General features: G+C 43.0%; 1 protein-coding gene across 3 annotated transcripts in view; it reads right to left on the bottom strand.

Moving 5' to 3' along the window:
* RANBP3 (RAN binding protein 3) overlaps positions 1-15645 on the bottom strand; it is a 282525-nt gene that overhangs the window by 138209 nt on the left and 128671 nt on the right. For all 3 annotated transcript variants that reach the window (XM_044998665.1, XM_044998666.1, XM_044998667.1), the window contains one exon: positions 6153-6224. In XM_044998665.1, the coding sequence (XP_044854600.1) occupies positions 6153-6224 (72 nt within the window). The remainder of the gene's footprint in view (positions 1-6152; positions 6225-15645) is intronic.

Genomic DNA, 15645 nt, shown 5'->3' with positions numbered 1-15645 from the left:
CTGCAGACTCACAGGCCCCTGGGGCAATAGTGGGGCAAGCACCCTGGAGGTGTCCATACTTAGTCCAAGGATTCAGCAGCGAATCCTGGAGAAGACCAAGAGGATTGGAGCAAGCTGTCAGAGTCTCTAACAGAACAGTCTGACCTAACGGTCAGAACAAGGGGTGGAGTCAGGGTTACAATTGGGAGTCATGCCGAAGATCAAAGCCAGAGTCAGAGTCCAAAGCCACACCAAGGGTCAAATTTAGAGCCATGTCAAGAATTAAGTCAGAATTGGAGTCAAAAGTCACATCTAGGGTCAAAGAAGGAGTCAGCAGCAGGGGTCAGGGCAAGAAAACAGGCACTAGGAGCAGGACATGGTAGCAAGAGTGTGGAACTAGGTATGGTAAAAGGAACAAGGAGCAAGGCTAGATAGCAGGAGACAGGAACAAGGAGTAGGAGCCAAGCAAAGAGGCAGGGAGTTGACGTCGGAGTTCTAGGCATCAACGGTTCTCGTGAGTTGTTGCTCGAACAAGTGGTGGGACAGGAACAGGAAGCTTTATACAAAGTGGTGTCCAATCAGCAGTCTGCTGCTAGTCAGCGGGTGTAACATCTGGTGGTGGGGCATCAGCTGCAGTTTCATCTGACTGCAGCACAGTGCGTAAATCTCCCACTAGACAACTAGTTCCAGACCCGCAGTGCCTGACAACAGACATGACAAGAACCTTTGCTGGTCACCACAAGTAGAATGTTTAATAGATTAACTGAAAGAAGTGACAAAGAGTCCTGTGGCACCTCATAGACTAACAGATGTATTGGAGCATAAGCTTTCATGGGTGAATATCCACTTCGTCAGATGTATTCACCCACAAAAGTTTATGCTCCAATACGTCTGTTAGTCTATAAGGTGCCACAGGACTCTGTCGCTTTTTATAGATCCAGACTAACACAGCTACACCTCTGATACTTAACTGAAAGAAGAATCTAGTTCTCCTCAAACAGAGAATTATAAAAATGCATGTGTTCTGAGGGGCAGAAGGGCAAAAGGGGGGTTGGGGATAAGGCAGCATGGATGTTTACCACAATCAATTTGTTGTGATTTTGCACTTCACCGTTCTGCAAATTGTGTATGACAAATGTGAAGGAAAGTACAACAGAAACAGTAACATAGCAATAAGGCTAATGGGGTATTATGGAGGTTGTAGAAGTCGCCCCATGCTTTTGAGTTGGGTTAAGGAGTTTCATTCTGCTCTTTACTATGGAGCAGCTGGTGAGGGCTCCACCATTAAGATTCAGTTTTATACTTAAAGCACGGATTCAACGTCTCTGTTATGAATGAAGAATACACTGATCTTCTCCAATACTTACTGTGAGTACAGAATAAGTTTACTAAGAATTTGCAAGTAAATTTATTAGTTGATTAATCAAAACTAATTATTTTAAAATGGCTTCTTTAAGAAATTTAGCACCTCAGGCCCTTGTCTCATCTCGAATGGTTTCAGTAACAGAGTAACACTATCTCTTTAAATTTCTTATATAGTTAAAACTCACTGAAATCTTCTGCATAGGCTAAATTTGAAGAATGTCCCATAGTGACACCATGAAGGTGGAAAACAAAATCTAATTCAACATCAGCTATAGCTAATCTAGGACCATGACCACTTAAGCATTTATCATAATTTTATGTTTCAGAGTAGCAGCTGTGTTAGTCTACATCCGCAAAAAGAACAGGAGTACCTGGGGCACTTTAGAGACTAACAAATTTATTTGAGCATAAGCTTTCGTGGGCTACAGCCCCACTTCATCGGATGCATGTAGTGGAAAATACAGTAGGAAGATTTTATATTATATATATATATATATATATATATATATATATATATATATATATAGACACACACACACACACACACACACAGAGAACATGAAACAATGGGTGTTACCATACACACTATAAGGAGAGGTTTCAGAGTATAAGCCGTGTTACTCTGTATCCGCAAAAACCTGTCATTATGCAAGGCACTGAATTTAGCTGTATGGAGTGGAAATCCATCAACTTCATGAAAAAACTCGCGCAGATACAGACAGACGACATCTTCCTTTCTAAATGCAAACAGATGGACATCATACCAAAAGTACTGAAAGTAAAAAATCCATTACAATCTACATACCACACAGACTAGGCTGACAGATTGTGCCACACACTCTCAAAGAAACTGCAGAACCATCTGATCAACATCCTATACAGCAAACAGGGAAAGATTACGAATGAACTCTCAAAACTGGATACTCTCATAAAAAACCAACCTTCCACAAAAACTTCCTTGTGGCTGGACTTTACAAAAACTAGACAAGACATCTACAACACACACTTTGCTTCTCTACAAAAGAAAAAGGACACTAAACTATCTAAACTACTACATGCCACAAGGGGCCACAACAGTGGTTCCTTTAACCAACCCAGCAATATTGTTAATCTATCCAGCTATACTCTTAGTCCAGCAGAAGAATCTGTCCTATCTCGGGGCCTCTCCTTCTGCCCCTCCACCCTCACTAACAAGATACAATTCTGTGGTGACCTAGAATCCTATTTTCGACGTCTCCGACTCAAGGAATATTTCCAAAACACCTCTGAACGACATACTAACCCACAGAAACCTTCCTACCAACACTACAAAAAGAAGGATTCTAGGTGGACTTCCCCCGAAGGTCGAAACAACAGACTGGACTTCTACACAGAGTGCTTCCGCCGATGTGCATGCGCTGAAATTGTTGAAAAACAGCATCACCTGCCCCATAACCTTAGCAGTGCAGAACACAGTGCCATCCAGAGCCTCAGAAAGAACTCTGACTTCATAATAAAAAAGGCTGACAAAGAAGGTGCTGTTGTCATCATGAATAGGTCGGAATATGAACAAGAGGCTGCTAGGCAGCTCTCCAAACACCACATTCTACAAGCCATTACCCTCTGATCCCACTGAGGATTACCAAAAGAAATTACACCACCTACTCAAGAAACTCCCTGAAAAAGCACAAGAGCAAATTCGCACAGACACACCCCTAGAACCCGGAGCAGGGGTGTTCTATCTGCTACCCAAGATCCATAAACCTGGAATTCCTGGACGCCCCATCATCTCAGGCATTGGCACCCTGACAGCCGGATTGTCTGGCTATGTAGACTCCCTCCTTAGGCCCTACGCTACCAGCACTCCGCTATCTTCGAGACACCACTGACTTCCTGAGGAAACTACAATCCATTAGTGATCTTCCTGAACACACCATCCTAGCCACTATGGATGCAGAAGCCCTCTACACCAACATTCCACACAAAGATGGACTACAAGCTGTCAGGAACAGTATCCCCGATAATGTCACAGCAAACCTGGTGGCTGAACTTTGTCCTCACCCATAACTATTTCACATTTGGGGACAATGTGTACCTTCAATCAGTGGCACTGCTATGGGTACCCACATGGCCCCACAGTATGCCAACATTTTTATGGCTGACTTAGAACAACGCTTCCTCAGCTCTCGTCTCCTAACACCCCTACTCTACTTGCGCTACATTGATGACATCTTCATCATCTGGACCCATGGAAAAGAAGCCCTTGAGGAATTCCATCATAATTTCAACAATTTCCATTCCACCATCAACCTCAGCCTGGACCAGTCCACACAAGAGATCCACTTCCTGGACACTACAGTACTAATAAATGATGGCCACATAAACACCACCCTATACCAGAAACCTACTGACCGCTATACTTACCTACATGCTTCCAGCTTTCATCGAGACCACACCAGGCGATCCATTGTCTACAGCCAAGCTCTACGATACAATTGCATTTGCGCCAATCCCTCAGACAGAGACAAACACCTACAAGATCTCTATCAAGCGTTCTTACAACTACAATACCCACCTGCTAAAGTGAAGAAACCAACTGACAGAGCCAGAAGAGTACCCAGAAGTCACCTACTAAAGGACAGGCCCCACAAAGAAAGTAACAGAACACCACTAGCCATCACCTTCAGCCCCCAACTAAAATCTCTCCAGTGCATCATCAAGGATCTACAACCTATCCTGAAGGATGATCCATCACTCTCACAGATCTTGGGAGACAGGCCAGTCCTTGCTTACAGACAACCCCCAAACCTGAAGAAAATACTCACCAGCAACTACACACCACACAACAAAAACACTTACCCAGGAACCTATCCTTGCAACAAAGCCCGTTGCCAACTCTGTCCACATATCTATTCAGGAGATACCATCATAGGACCTAATCACATCAGCCACGCCATCAGGGGCTCGTTCACCTGCACATCTACCAATGTGATATATGCCATCATGTGCCAGCAATGCCCCTCTGCCATGTACACTGGCCAAACCAGACAGTCTCTACGTAAAAGAATAAATGGACACAAATCAGACGTCAAGAATTATAAGAATTATAAGAATTATAGGGGGGAGGGATAGCTCAGTGGTTTGAGCATTGGCCTGCTAAACCCAGGGTTGTGAGTTCAATCCTTGAGGGGGCCACTTAGGAATCTGGGGTAAAAATTGGTCCTCTAGTGAAGGCAGGGGGCTGGACTCAATGACCTTTCAAGGTTCCTTCCAGTTCTAGGAGATTGGTAGCACAACTTCAGCTACGTGAATAACGTAGCTGAAGTCGAAGTATCTGATATCGAATTACTTACCGTCCTCACGGCGTGGGATCGATGTCCGCTGCTCCCCATGTCGACTCCGCTACCGCCGTTCGCGTTGGTGGAGTTACGGAGTCGACATGAGCGCGTTCGGGGATCGATATATCGCGTCTAGATGAGACGCGATATATCGATCCCCGAGAAATCGATTGCTACCTGCCGATACGGCGGGTAGTGAAGATGTACCCTAAGGTGCCACAAGTACTCCTGTTCTTTTTACTATAAGGAGAGTGATCAGTTAAGGTGAGCTATTATCAGCAGGAGAGAAAAAGAACTGTTTGTAGTGGTAATGAAAATGGCCCATTTCCAGCAATTGACAAGGAGCTGTAGGGAGCTGGGGGGCTGGGAGGAGATGAGCATGGGGAAATAGTTTTACTTTGTGTAATGTTCTCATGTTCTCTGTGTGTATATATATCTTCCTACTGTATTTTCCACTACATGCATCCGATGAAGTGGGGCTGTAGCCCACGAAAACTTATTCTCAAATAAATTTGTTAGTCTCTATGGTGCCACAAGTACTCCTGTTCTTTTGCATAATTTTATGGTTATTTAATGGTGTCACTAAAGGACAGAGTTAAGATTTTACATGTGCCATACCTTAAAATGTTTTCTTACAAGTGTAACATTAACTCTGAATTTCCTGAGTTTATAGGTCTTAGTTAAGGAATAAATACAAGCTTTAGTCAAAATTACTAATCTGTAACCACAATTTTAACTCTATCTTGATGTAGTGTTTGTCTAAGAATCTTCATTGGGAGTGATTTCAAATGGCGCTGGATCACAAAGACTGTTTGGGTGCATGTGTACACACTTCCACTCTACAGCTGGGGGAAGTGCTAAAGATAGCACATGCTGTAAGTTATTGCAGAAGTAGGCAAAGTCCCTTGTTCCAAAGGGAGGAAAGAACTGGGGCTGTGGTAACTGTCTGATCCACTGAAAAGAAAAAAGTGAAATTAAAACCATCTTCTAAAGACATTTTAAAAATTCACATAAGGCTAAATTAAATTCTTTTTTCAGTAATGATTTGTGGGTTGTTATATTTGTAACCGTATACAGCTGATATGACAACAGGCTATTAAGCTAGTACGGTAACAGATACAAAACCTGAATCATACCACCTTCCATTGTACAAAACAATGACATACTGGAAAATGACATATTCCACTTCACCTGAAGTTCAGATGGATTGCAAAGTGGGAACTATAAATAAACAGTTTATATCTGCAAGCCCCAGAAAACAAACCATAATAATAATAATAACAATAACAATAATAATAACAACAAAAACAACCACCACCATCTATAATGACTGATAAGAACAATCTACTTATGAGGGGAGATGAGCTTTAGCAGCTACTTTACATTCTTTCATCTAAGGGCTTAATTTAAAAATGTTCATTAGCCTGCTCTAGATCACAAGCACAAACCATAACAGCTTGCTGAAAAAGGCAAAGAGATTAGGAAGCTCACCTGGTTCTGAGTCAGAATTTCCTGCAGAAGGTTCACAGAAGCTTGATGGCATAAAGACATTGTTCTTTGTTACTGTAGTCAAGAAAAAAGTTACTAAGAAAAAACCCACACATACAGACACAACAGTTACTTTCCCTCATTGTAAAGTCCCACCCTTCAATATAATAATGGATCAGCTGATACTGAACTCAAATAAAGAATTAAACAAGGGTAACACATAATTAATGCCAATCAACATAAGTTTAATGGAAAACAGACTAACAATATTTTTGATGGTATTACAGATTTGGTTGATAAAGATAATAGTGTTGATGTATATTTAGACTTCTATAAAGGCATTTGACTTAGTACTGCATGACATTTTGATTAAAAAACTAGAACAACATAAAACTAACAAAGCACACATTAAACAGATTAAGAAACTGCTTGAGTGAGTGTGTTTCTAGTGGGGTCCTGCAATGATCGGTTCCTGGGCCTATGCTGCTTAACATTTTTATCAATGACCTGGAAGAAAATATAAAATCATCACTGATAAAGTTTGCAGATGACATAAAGATTGGGTGAATGGTAAATAATGAAGAGGACAGGTAATTGATACAGAGCAATCTGGATCACTTGGTCTACTGGGTGCAAGCAAACAATATGTGTTTTAATACAGCTAAATGTCAATGTATACACCAAGGAACAAAGAATGTAGACCATACTTACACGATGGGGGCCTCAATCCTGGGAAGCAGTGACTCTGAAAAAGATTTGGGGGTCATGGTAGGTAATCAGCTGAACAGGAGCTCCCAGTCCAACACTGTGGCCAAAATGGCTAATGCAATCCTTGGACGCATAAATGGGAATCTCAAGCAGAAGTAGAGAGGTTATTTTACCTCCGTATTTCCTCTGGTGCAACTGCTGCTGGAATACCGTGTACAGTTCTGGTGTCCACAATTTAAGAAGGATGTTGATAAATTGGAGAGGGGTCAGAGATGAGCCACAAGAATGATTAAAGGATTGAAAAACATGTCTTACAGTAATAGACTCCAGGAGCTCAATCTATTTGGCTTAACAAAGAGAAGACTAAAAGGTGACTTAATTCCAATCTATATGTATTTACATGGGGAACAAATATTTGATAATGGGCTCTTTGACCTAACAGAGAAGGGTCTAACAAGAGCCAATGGCTGGAAGTGGAAGCTACAAAAATTCAGACTGGAAATAAGGTGTACATTTAACAGTGAGCGTAATTAACCACTGGAACAATTTACCAAGGGTTGTGGTGGATTCTCCATCACTGAATTTTTAAGTCAAGATTGGAGGTTTTTTCTAAAAGATATGCTCTAGTTCAAACAAAAATTACTTAATGCAAGTTCTCTGGCTTGTGTTCTGGGAGGTCAGATTTGATTGATCGCAACAGTCACTTCCGGCCTTAAAAGCTATGAATATATCAACATGTGAATTTCAAACTGGAAAAGATGTTAAAAGTCAAGCACTCAAAAGTTAGGAAATGCCAAAGCTGGCAACAGAAGAGTAATATCTACTTCTTTAAAAGACACCACATACAGGACTTCCTCTGTCAGGTCCTACCTAGACTAGGATTGGAATGTATGTTTGCTTAATATTATAACATGTTTGAATCAACACTTTTGAAAAGTCTAGTGTAGACAAGACAGTGAATAATTTAACATGTGCTAAACTGGTCAAGTTAAAGCCTAAAAGAGCCTAAGCTTCAACTCTAGCAGCTTAGTATGAGTTAAATGCAGCATGCCTCAGCTATTCTACTTTTCAAAATTGTTAGCACATTGTAGCAAACACCCTTTAACATCACATCTTTTATTCTAGTCTAGACAAAGCCTTGGCAAGTAGGTAGCTCAAGAGATCTCTTACTCATGTCTATGTAAAAGTGCATACAGCTACACTAATCGCAAGGCAATTGCTAAGATATACTCCCACCAAGCACACATTTTTAGTGTCGGGCTTCTGAAAACTAAGCCATCCTGAAAGAAACAAAAACACCAGATGGTGGAAGAAAAAGAATCCTCTCAAATGAAGAGTAATCACCACTGTACTGACACTATGATAAGGAACTCATCCTAAAAACTGAGGCCAAGCTGATGTGGCTTGAAGAACACACATAAAAGCACATGGTCATCTCCGTGCTTGGAGCAGCACAGACTTGGCCAAAAGATTCTCTACTCTGGATAGTGCAAGCAATGAGCAGGCTCTATGACTAGGAGGAGTCTCCCAGTACCACACACAATGGCTCGTGTTAGGATATAGATATTCAGGCCTGTCTGCAAAGGCCTATACTTTAAGAATTTAGGTGTATTCTTATCACTTAGCTAGTTATAGAGGTATAAAAGAAAGAATAAAAAAATTACTGTCTGTGTAATGGCCTTCTCTTACTGTGACAGTCTGAGGCCTGGTTCTTCAGCTAAGCAGCCATAAACAGGGAAATGTATGGTCACATCCTCACATTCCAAACTAGTCATATTAAAATAAGGCAATCTGGGGCTGTTAGGAAGGTGATTCGATCTATCATCTCCAGAGAAAGGGAAGAGCCTAAAACATGTAAAAGGAAATTTAGTTTGATAGTTTTCTGTCTGGTAAGAACTCACTTATCAATAGACATAGCTGGAGAACCCTTATGTCTGTATAGATGTAGTTGTAAAACCTTTATGTCTGTATAGATGAAGTTGTGAAATCCTCACTTCTGTATTGTTTTGTATGTTTATTTGCATGGTCTCTATCTGGTTCTGTAATTGTTTCTGTCTGCTGTATAATTAATTTTGCTGGGTGTAAACTAATTAAGGTGGTGAGATATAATTGGTTAGCTACAATACGTTAGGATTGGTTAGGTAAATTTTAGTAGAATGATTGGTTAAGGTATAGCTGAGAATATTACTATATAATTTAGGGGCAAACAGGAAGTAAGTTGGGATTAGAAAATAAAGAAAAGGAACTTGAATTTAAGCTTGCTGGAAGTTCACCCCAATAAACATCGAATTGTTTGCACCTTCGGACTTCAGGTATTGTTGCTCTCTATTCATGCGAGAAGGACCAGGGAAGTGTGAGAGTGAAGGAATAAGCTCTCTAACAGCTCATATCATGGAGAGATGAAATTAGACATCTATGAAAGGAGAGGTTACTTATTTATCCAATAACTGGAGTTCTTAGAGAGATTTTGTCCCTCTAAGTGCTCCACCCCAGATGTGTATACACACATGTACTTTCAAATAGAGATTTTTGGTCTGTACCTGCACCCTCTACATTCTTATGCTCTAATCTGAGGGCACATCTCAAAGAACTCTAATTGCCATAAAAAGAAATAACCTAGCCTTCTCCTTTGAGCAATTGTTCCTATGGGTGCTGTTGTAATAATTGGGCCTACAAATTTTCTCTAATTGTGAGCAAGTGTGAAAAGTGAAAGTTCATAAAATGTCAGAACAACACATGTTGGTGGGAAAAGGTAAAAAATGAAGACAAAAAGATTAAATTAGTCTAAACAAAAAAGGCGTACTACTAAAATTCAAGGACTGTTAAAGTCATGCCTAGTAAACAAGCGTGAAACCAGAAATCAATGAACCAAAATTTGGTTGGAAATTAGGCCTAATTTGTTCACAAATTAATGAGAGTTCCCTTTCAGGGTCCTCAAAAAGAAAACCTTGGCGGTGGGTGAGGAGGGAAAGCTGGCTACTGTGACAGTGTCTGTGTCAGAAGAGGATGGAAGGAGCTTCACCACCTTGGTTGCCATTCCCACCATCTCCTGGAACCCAACCTGACCACTGTGCCTTCATTATCCTGCTCCTGAGAGATGTCTTAACCTGACAAAGCCATCTCAGGAGGGGCAGGGAAAAGGGTGTCAAGTGGAAAAGTAGTGGAATCTTGGACAGAGATCTCCAAGTCCCAGAAGGGATCATCCAGTTTCTATAATGTGAAAGCGTTGGGCAAGAGGCTAGAGGCGTAGTTCCCAGTAGCCATGTCATCAGAGTGTGAGACTGTACCAGCAGAAGATCCCTCTTGGTACCTGTCAGTAGAGGGCAGTCAGGTTCTTCAGTCACTTGAAAGCTCTCTTGCACAAGGAATCTAGTCAGCACTGGCAAAGCAGGGCACTGAGTGGCTGGTTAAAATGCAGCTGAAGATACTGGGGATGGTAACTGGGCAATCTGTATGTTCCTTATGTGCATGGCCCATAGAAGTGGGGGTCAGGGTCAGAGATGAAGCTGGCTTCTTCAAGGAGTTTCTGTGTCTGGAAGACCAACATCAGTGCTAAGCTGGGCTGCTTACTGGGTGAGTGAAATATTGGAGATCTTTTTTGCTGGTTTGGAGGAGAGGTCAGCACCAGAGGGAACAGGAGTCTCGGTAATATGTGTACCAGGACACTAGGTCTCCTTGCTATCCAACCTCTGGGGCAACTTAGAATCATAGAAGCTCAGGGTTGGAAGGGACCTGAGGAGGTCATCTAGTCCAACCCCCTGCTCAAAGCAGGACCAAACCCAACTAAATCATCCCAGCCAGGGCTTTGTCAAGCCTGACCTTAAAAACCTCTAAGGAAGGAGATTCCACTACCTCCCTAGGTAACCCATTCCAGTTCTTCACCACCCCACTAGTGAAAAAGTTTTTCCTAATATCCAGCCTAAACCTCCCACTCTGCAACTTGAGACCATTACTCCTTGTTCTGTCATCTTCTACCACTGAGAACAGTCTAGATCCATCCTCTTTGGAACCCCCTTTCAGGTAGTTGAAAGCAGCTATCAAATCCCCCCTCATTCTTCTCTTCTGCAGACTAAACAATCCCAGTTCCCTCAGCCTCTCCTCATAAGTCATGTGCTCCAGCCCCCTAATCATTTTTGTTGCCCTCCGCTGGACTCTCTCCAATTTATCCACATCCTTCTTGTAGTGTGGGGCCCAAAACTGGACACAGTACTCCAAATGAGGCCTCACCAGTGCTGAGTAGAGGGGAATGATCACATCCCTTGATCTGCTGGAAATGCCCCTACTTATACAACCCAAAATGCCATTAGCCTTCTTGGCAACAAGGGCACACTGTTGACTCATATTCAGCTTTTCGTCCACCGTAACCCCTAGGTCCTTTTCTGCAGAACTGCTGCCCAGCCATTCGGTCCCTAGTCTGTAGCAGTGCATGGGATTCTTCCGTCCTAAGTGCAGGACTCTGCACTTGTCCTTGTTGAACCTCATCCTATTTCTTTTGGCCCAATCCTCTAATTTGTCTAGGTCCCTCTGTATCCTATCCCTACCCTCCAGCGTATCAACTACTCCTCCCAGTTTAGTGTCATCTGCAAACTTGCTAAGGGTGCAGTCCACACCATCCTCCAGATCGTTAATGAAGATATTGAATAAAACCAGCCCCAGCACCGACCCTTGGGGCACTCCACTTGATACTGGCTGCCAACTAGACATGGAACCATTGATCACTACCCGTTGAGCCCGACATTCTAGCCAGTTTTCTATCCACCTTCCCGTCCATTCATCCAGCCCATACTTCTTTAACTTGCTGGCAAGAATACTGTGGGAGACTGTATCAAAAGCTTTGCTCAAGTCCAGAAATAGTACATCCACTGCTTTCCCCTCATCCACAGAGCCGGTTATCTCGTCATAGAAGGCAATTAGGTTAGTCAGGCATGACTTGTCCTTGGTGAATCCATGCTGACTGTTCCTGATCACTTTCCCCTCCTTTAAGTGGTTCAGAATTGATTCCTTGAGGACCTGTTCCATGATTTTTCCAGGGACTGAGGTGAGACTGACTGGCCTGTAGTTCCCTGGATCTTCCTTCTTCCCTTTTTTTAAAGATGGGCACTACATTAGCTTTTTTCCAGTCATCCAGGACCTCCCCCGATCGCCATGATTTTTCAAAGATAATGGCCAATGGCTTGCAATCTCATCGGCCAACTCCTTTAGCACCCTCGGATGCAGCGCATCCGGCCCCATGGACTTGTGCTCGTCCAGCTTTCCTAAATAACCCCGAACTACTTCTTTCTCCACAGAGAGCTGGTCACCTCCTCCCCATACCGTGCTGCAGAGTGCAGCTGTCTGGGAGCTGACCTTGTCTGTGAAGACAGAGGCAAAAAAAGCATTGAGTACACTAGCTTTCTCCACATCCTCTGTCACTAGGTTCCCTCCCTCATTCAGCAAGGGGCCCACACTTTCCTTGACTTTCTTCTTGTTGCTAACATACCTAAAGAAACCCTTCTTGTTACTCCTAACATCTCCGGCTAGCTGCAACTCCAAGTGTGATTTGGCCTTCCTGATTTCACACCTGCATGCCTGAACAATACTTTTATACTCCTCCCTATTATTTGTCCAATCTTCCACTTCTTGTAAGCTGTTCTTTTGTGTTTAAGACGAGCAAGGATTTCACTGTTAAGCCAAGCTGGTCTCCTGCCATATTTACTTTTCTTCCTACACATCGGGATGGTTTGTTCCTGCAACCTCAATAAGGTTTCTTTGAAATACAGCCAGCTTTCCTCGACTCCTTTCCCCGTCATGTTATTCTCCCAGGGGACCTTGCCCATCAGTTCCCTGAGGGAGTCGAAGTCTGCTTTTCTGAAGTCCAGGGTCTCTGTTCTACTGCTTTCCCTTTTTCCTTGTGTCAGGATCCTGAACTCGACCATCTCATGGTCACTGCCTCCCAGGTTCCCATCCACTATTGCTTCCTCTACTATTTCTTCCCTGTTTGTGAGCAGCAGGTCAAGAAGAGCTTTTCCGCTAGTTGGTTCCTCCAGCACTTGCACCAGGAAATTGTCCCCTACACTTTCCAGAAACTTCCTGGATTGTCTGTGCACTGCTGTATTGCTCTCCCAGCAGATATCGGGGTGATTAAAGTCACCCATGAGAACCAGGGCCTGTGATCTAGCGACTTCTGTTAGTTGCTGGAAGAAAGCCTCGTCCACCTCATCCCCCTGGTCCGGTGGTCTGTAGCAGACTCCCACCACGACATTACCCTTGTTGTTCATACTTCTAAATTTAATCCAGAGACACTCAGGTTTTTCTGCAGTTTCATACTGGAGCTCTGAGCAGTCATACTGCTCTCTTACGTACAACGCAACTCCCCCACCTTTTCTGCCCTGCCTGTCCTTCCTGAACAGTTTATATCCATCCATGACAGTACTCCAATCATGTGAGTTATCCCACCAAGTCTCTGTTATTCTCCCTCTTCTTAGGCTCTCTCCTGGAGAACCTTGGGGTGTGTGTGTGGTTTTTTTTTTGTTTTTTTTTTTAAAGATGTTAGGGTCTCTGAAACTGTCCACGGGTCTCTGCTTATTGAAGCTGGAACCACAGAAGTTGCAGGGGCAGTGTGAGGAGTGAGAATGGAGTACTTGGGCCCTGAGGCAGTAGCAGATCTCAAGGAATGTTCCATAAAGAGTAACTTGAGCCTGTCTTCTTTCAGCTTCCTAGATCTGCTCTTAAAGCCAGTGCAGACCTTGCACTCAGATGGAATGCGAGACTCTATGAGACAGCAGAGGCAGCTGGAATGTCCGTCACTGAGGGGAAAAGACTTATTAAAGGTCTGGCAGGGTTTGAAGCCTGGAGTTTTGGGCATACTCACCCTACCCTCTCCCCTAAAAAAGGCCACAGAGAAAGAGATGCCAAGGTCTCAGGGGGAAGAAAGGAGGCCCCAACTACAAAAACAAAACGGGGGAACCACCGAAAAGCACCCAACTTGTGCAGGGAATTAATACAATAAAACAGAATAAAAAAATAAAGACAAGCAAGCTAGACGAACTCAAAGCTAACAGACACCACCAACACTCCATCTCTAGCCACACACAGTTAGGAAGGAACTTGGTGTGGCTGCATATGTCCGTACTCCCATATATACTCTTTCATTGCAGCACAGAGACAGACCACCTGGACACTGCTACCAAAAACCTCTGATCGAAAGCACACGGGTGTGCACACACAGCTGGAGGGGAGCACCCATAGGGACAACTACTCAAAGAACAAAATTTTTTGATAACATAACAGTCAACTGTCTTACAAAGAGTCGAAACTTAGCTTAAATTACTTCCAAAGAGATAAAGCTAAACCAAATAAAAGCACTCCAAATCCCAAAAAAGTGTGTCCACACAGGGGGTTATGCTATATCAGCACAGCTACAGTGCTAGAATTATACTGGCATGGTTATACTGGTAAATTTTCCCATGTAGACAAGGCTTAAAGGAAGTATTTATGAAATTTAAATACCCCACCTTATCTTAGAAAATATTTGGCACCAGGTTGCTCCAATTATGAAGACCTAATGCTTGTCTCTTGTGAAGTCTAAAAATCAATATTTCCCAGAAAATAACTGCCCATGCAACAAACCCCAGGCTCACTAGATAACAGAGGCTCAAAGCAGATTCACAAACCATTGCTATAATCAACTACACCTTTTCACCCTACCTCACCAGGCATGAGGTGTTTCAAGTCTTGGACCCTGTTACCTGGCAGCAGGCTACTTAACTGGGATAGAATGCAAGACCCCGGCTGAGAGACTAATCTTGGTAAAGGCCAGGTTGAGTCTAAATCCCTATCAGGATTAGCATGGGGCTGCTGGAATCATATCATCTCATCATATCTGGGTCAACCTGGGACTGCTGGAACACGGAGACCTCGCAACCTCTGATTCTGTTAGAGAGTTTTTAGTGTGAAGAGCACTGATTGCAAACATATCAAAGTTGACTTCCCCAGACTTCTCTGAACGCTAGCAATAAGTAGTACTGGTGATCTGGCGAGCCATTCAAATTAACTCCATCTTTGAGGAATTCAGGACACTCCCTATCTTCAAAGCAATAATAAAATGCCCATTGTGCGAATAAGCAGCAAGTACTCTAGGCCAAGAATCCCCTCTGTTAGAGCTCTCCATCCCAGGTATAATCTGTAATTTCTCATGACTTGTGGGATCTGGAGGTTCAGTCTTGGAGAAGATGTGATACTGGTCAGCACCAGGCAGGAAAGTCCTAATGTCATTATTCTGATTACTACAATATAGGGTATCTTGACATAAGTATATCAGTGTATCTGAATTCACCACTGACAATGTCATACAAAAAACATTTGCTGTCGCCTGATCATGTACTCTGAGTTAAAACTGATGCTCAACGAGTAAAACAATCTGTGTCTGCCAAACCTGTAGTGCTTGGGATCACGTGCATCTCATCTTGCTGAGCCATGTGTGATACAGTTGCATGATTAAAGACCAGCTGAATCTTGTGATGCAGAATGATATTCTGACACCTCTCAAAAGATAGATCTTAGTCAATCCTTCCGATAGAGAAATGTGAACACACCGTCAGCGAAAGCCAAGAAATTACTACACTCCAACAACTAACAATAGCAGACACTGATACCTCCAGTTAGGTGCCAGTCACAATGCTGATAAAGCTGATATCCTAGTTTATTCTGGAGTATCTTTGACAGGGCTTTGGAGCTGAGCTCTGGCTCCGCTCCAGCTCCACGCAAAAACCTGCAGCTCCACTGCTCAGGAGCTGCTCCGTGCTCCAGC

Source organism: Mauremys mutica, chromosome 24, assembly GCF_020497125.1.
Source record: "Mauremys mutica isolate MM-2020 ecotype Southern chromosome 24, ASM2049712v1, whole genome shotgun sequence".
Taxonomy (NCBI): Eukaryota; Metazoa; Chordata; order Testudines; family Geoemydidae; genus Mauremys; species Mauremys mutica.
The sequence above is the reverse complement of the archived record's forward strand: the minus strand, read 5'-3'. Positions and strand labels throughout refer to the sequence as shown.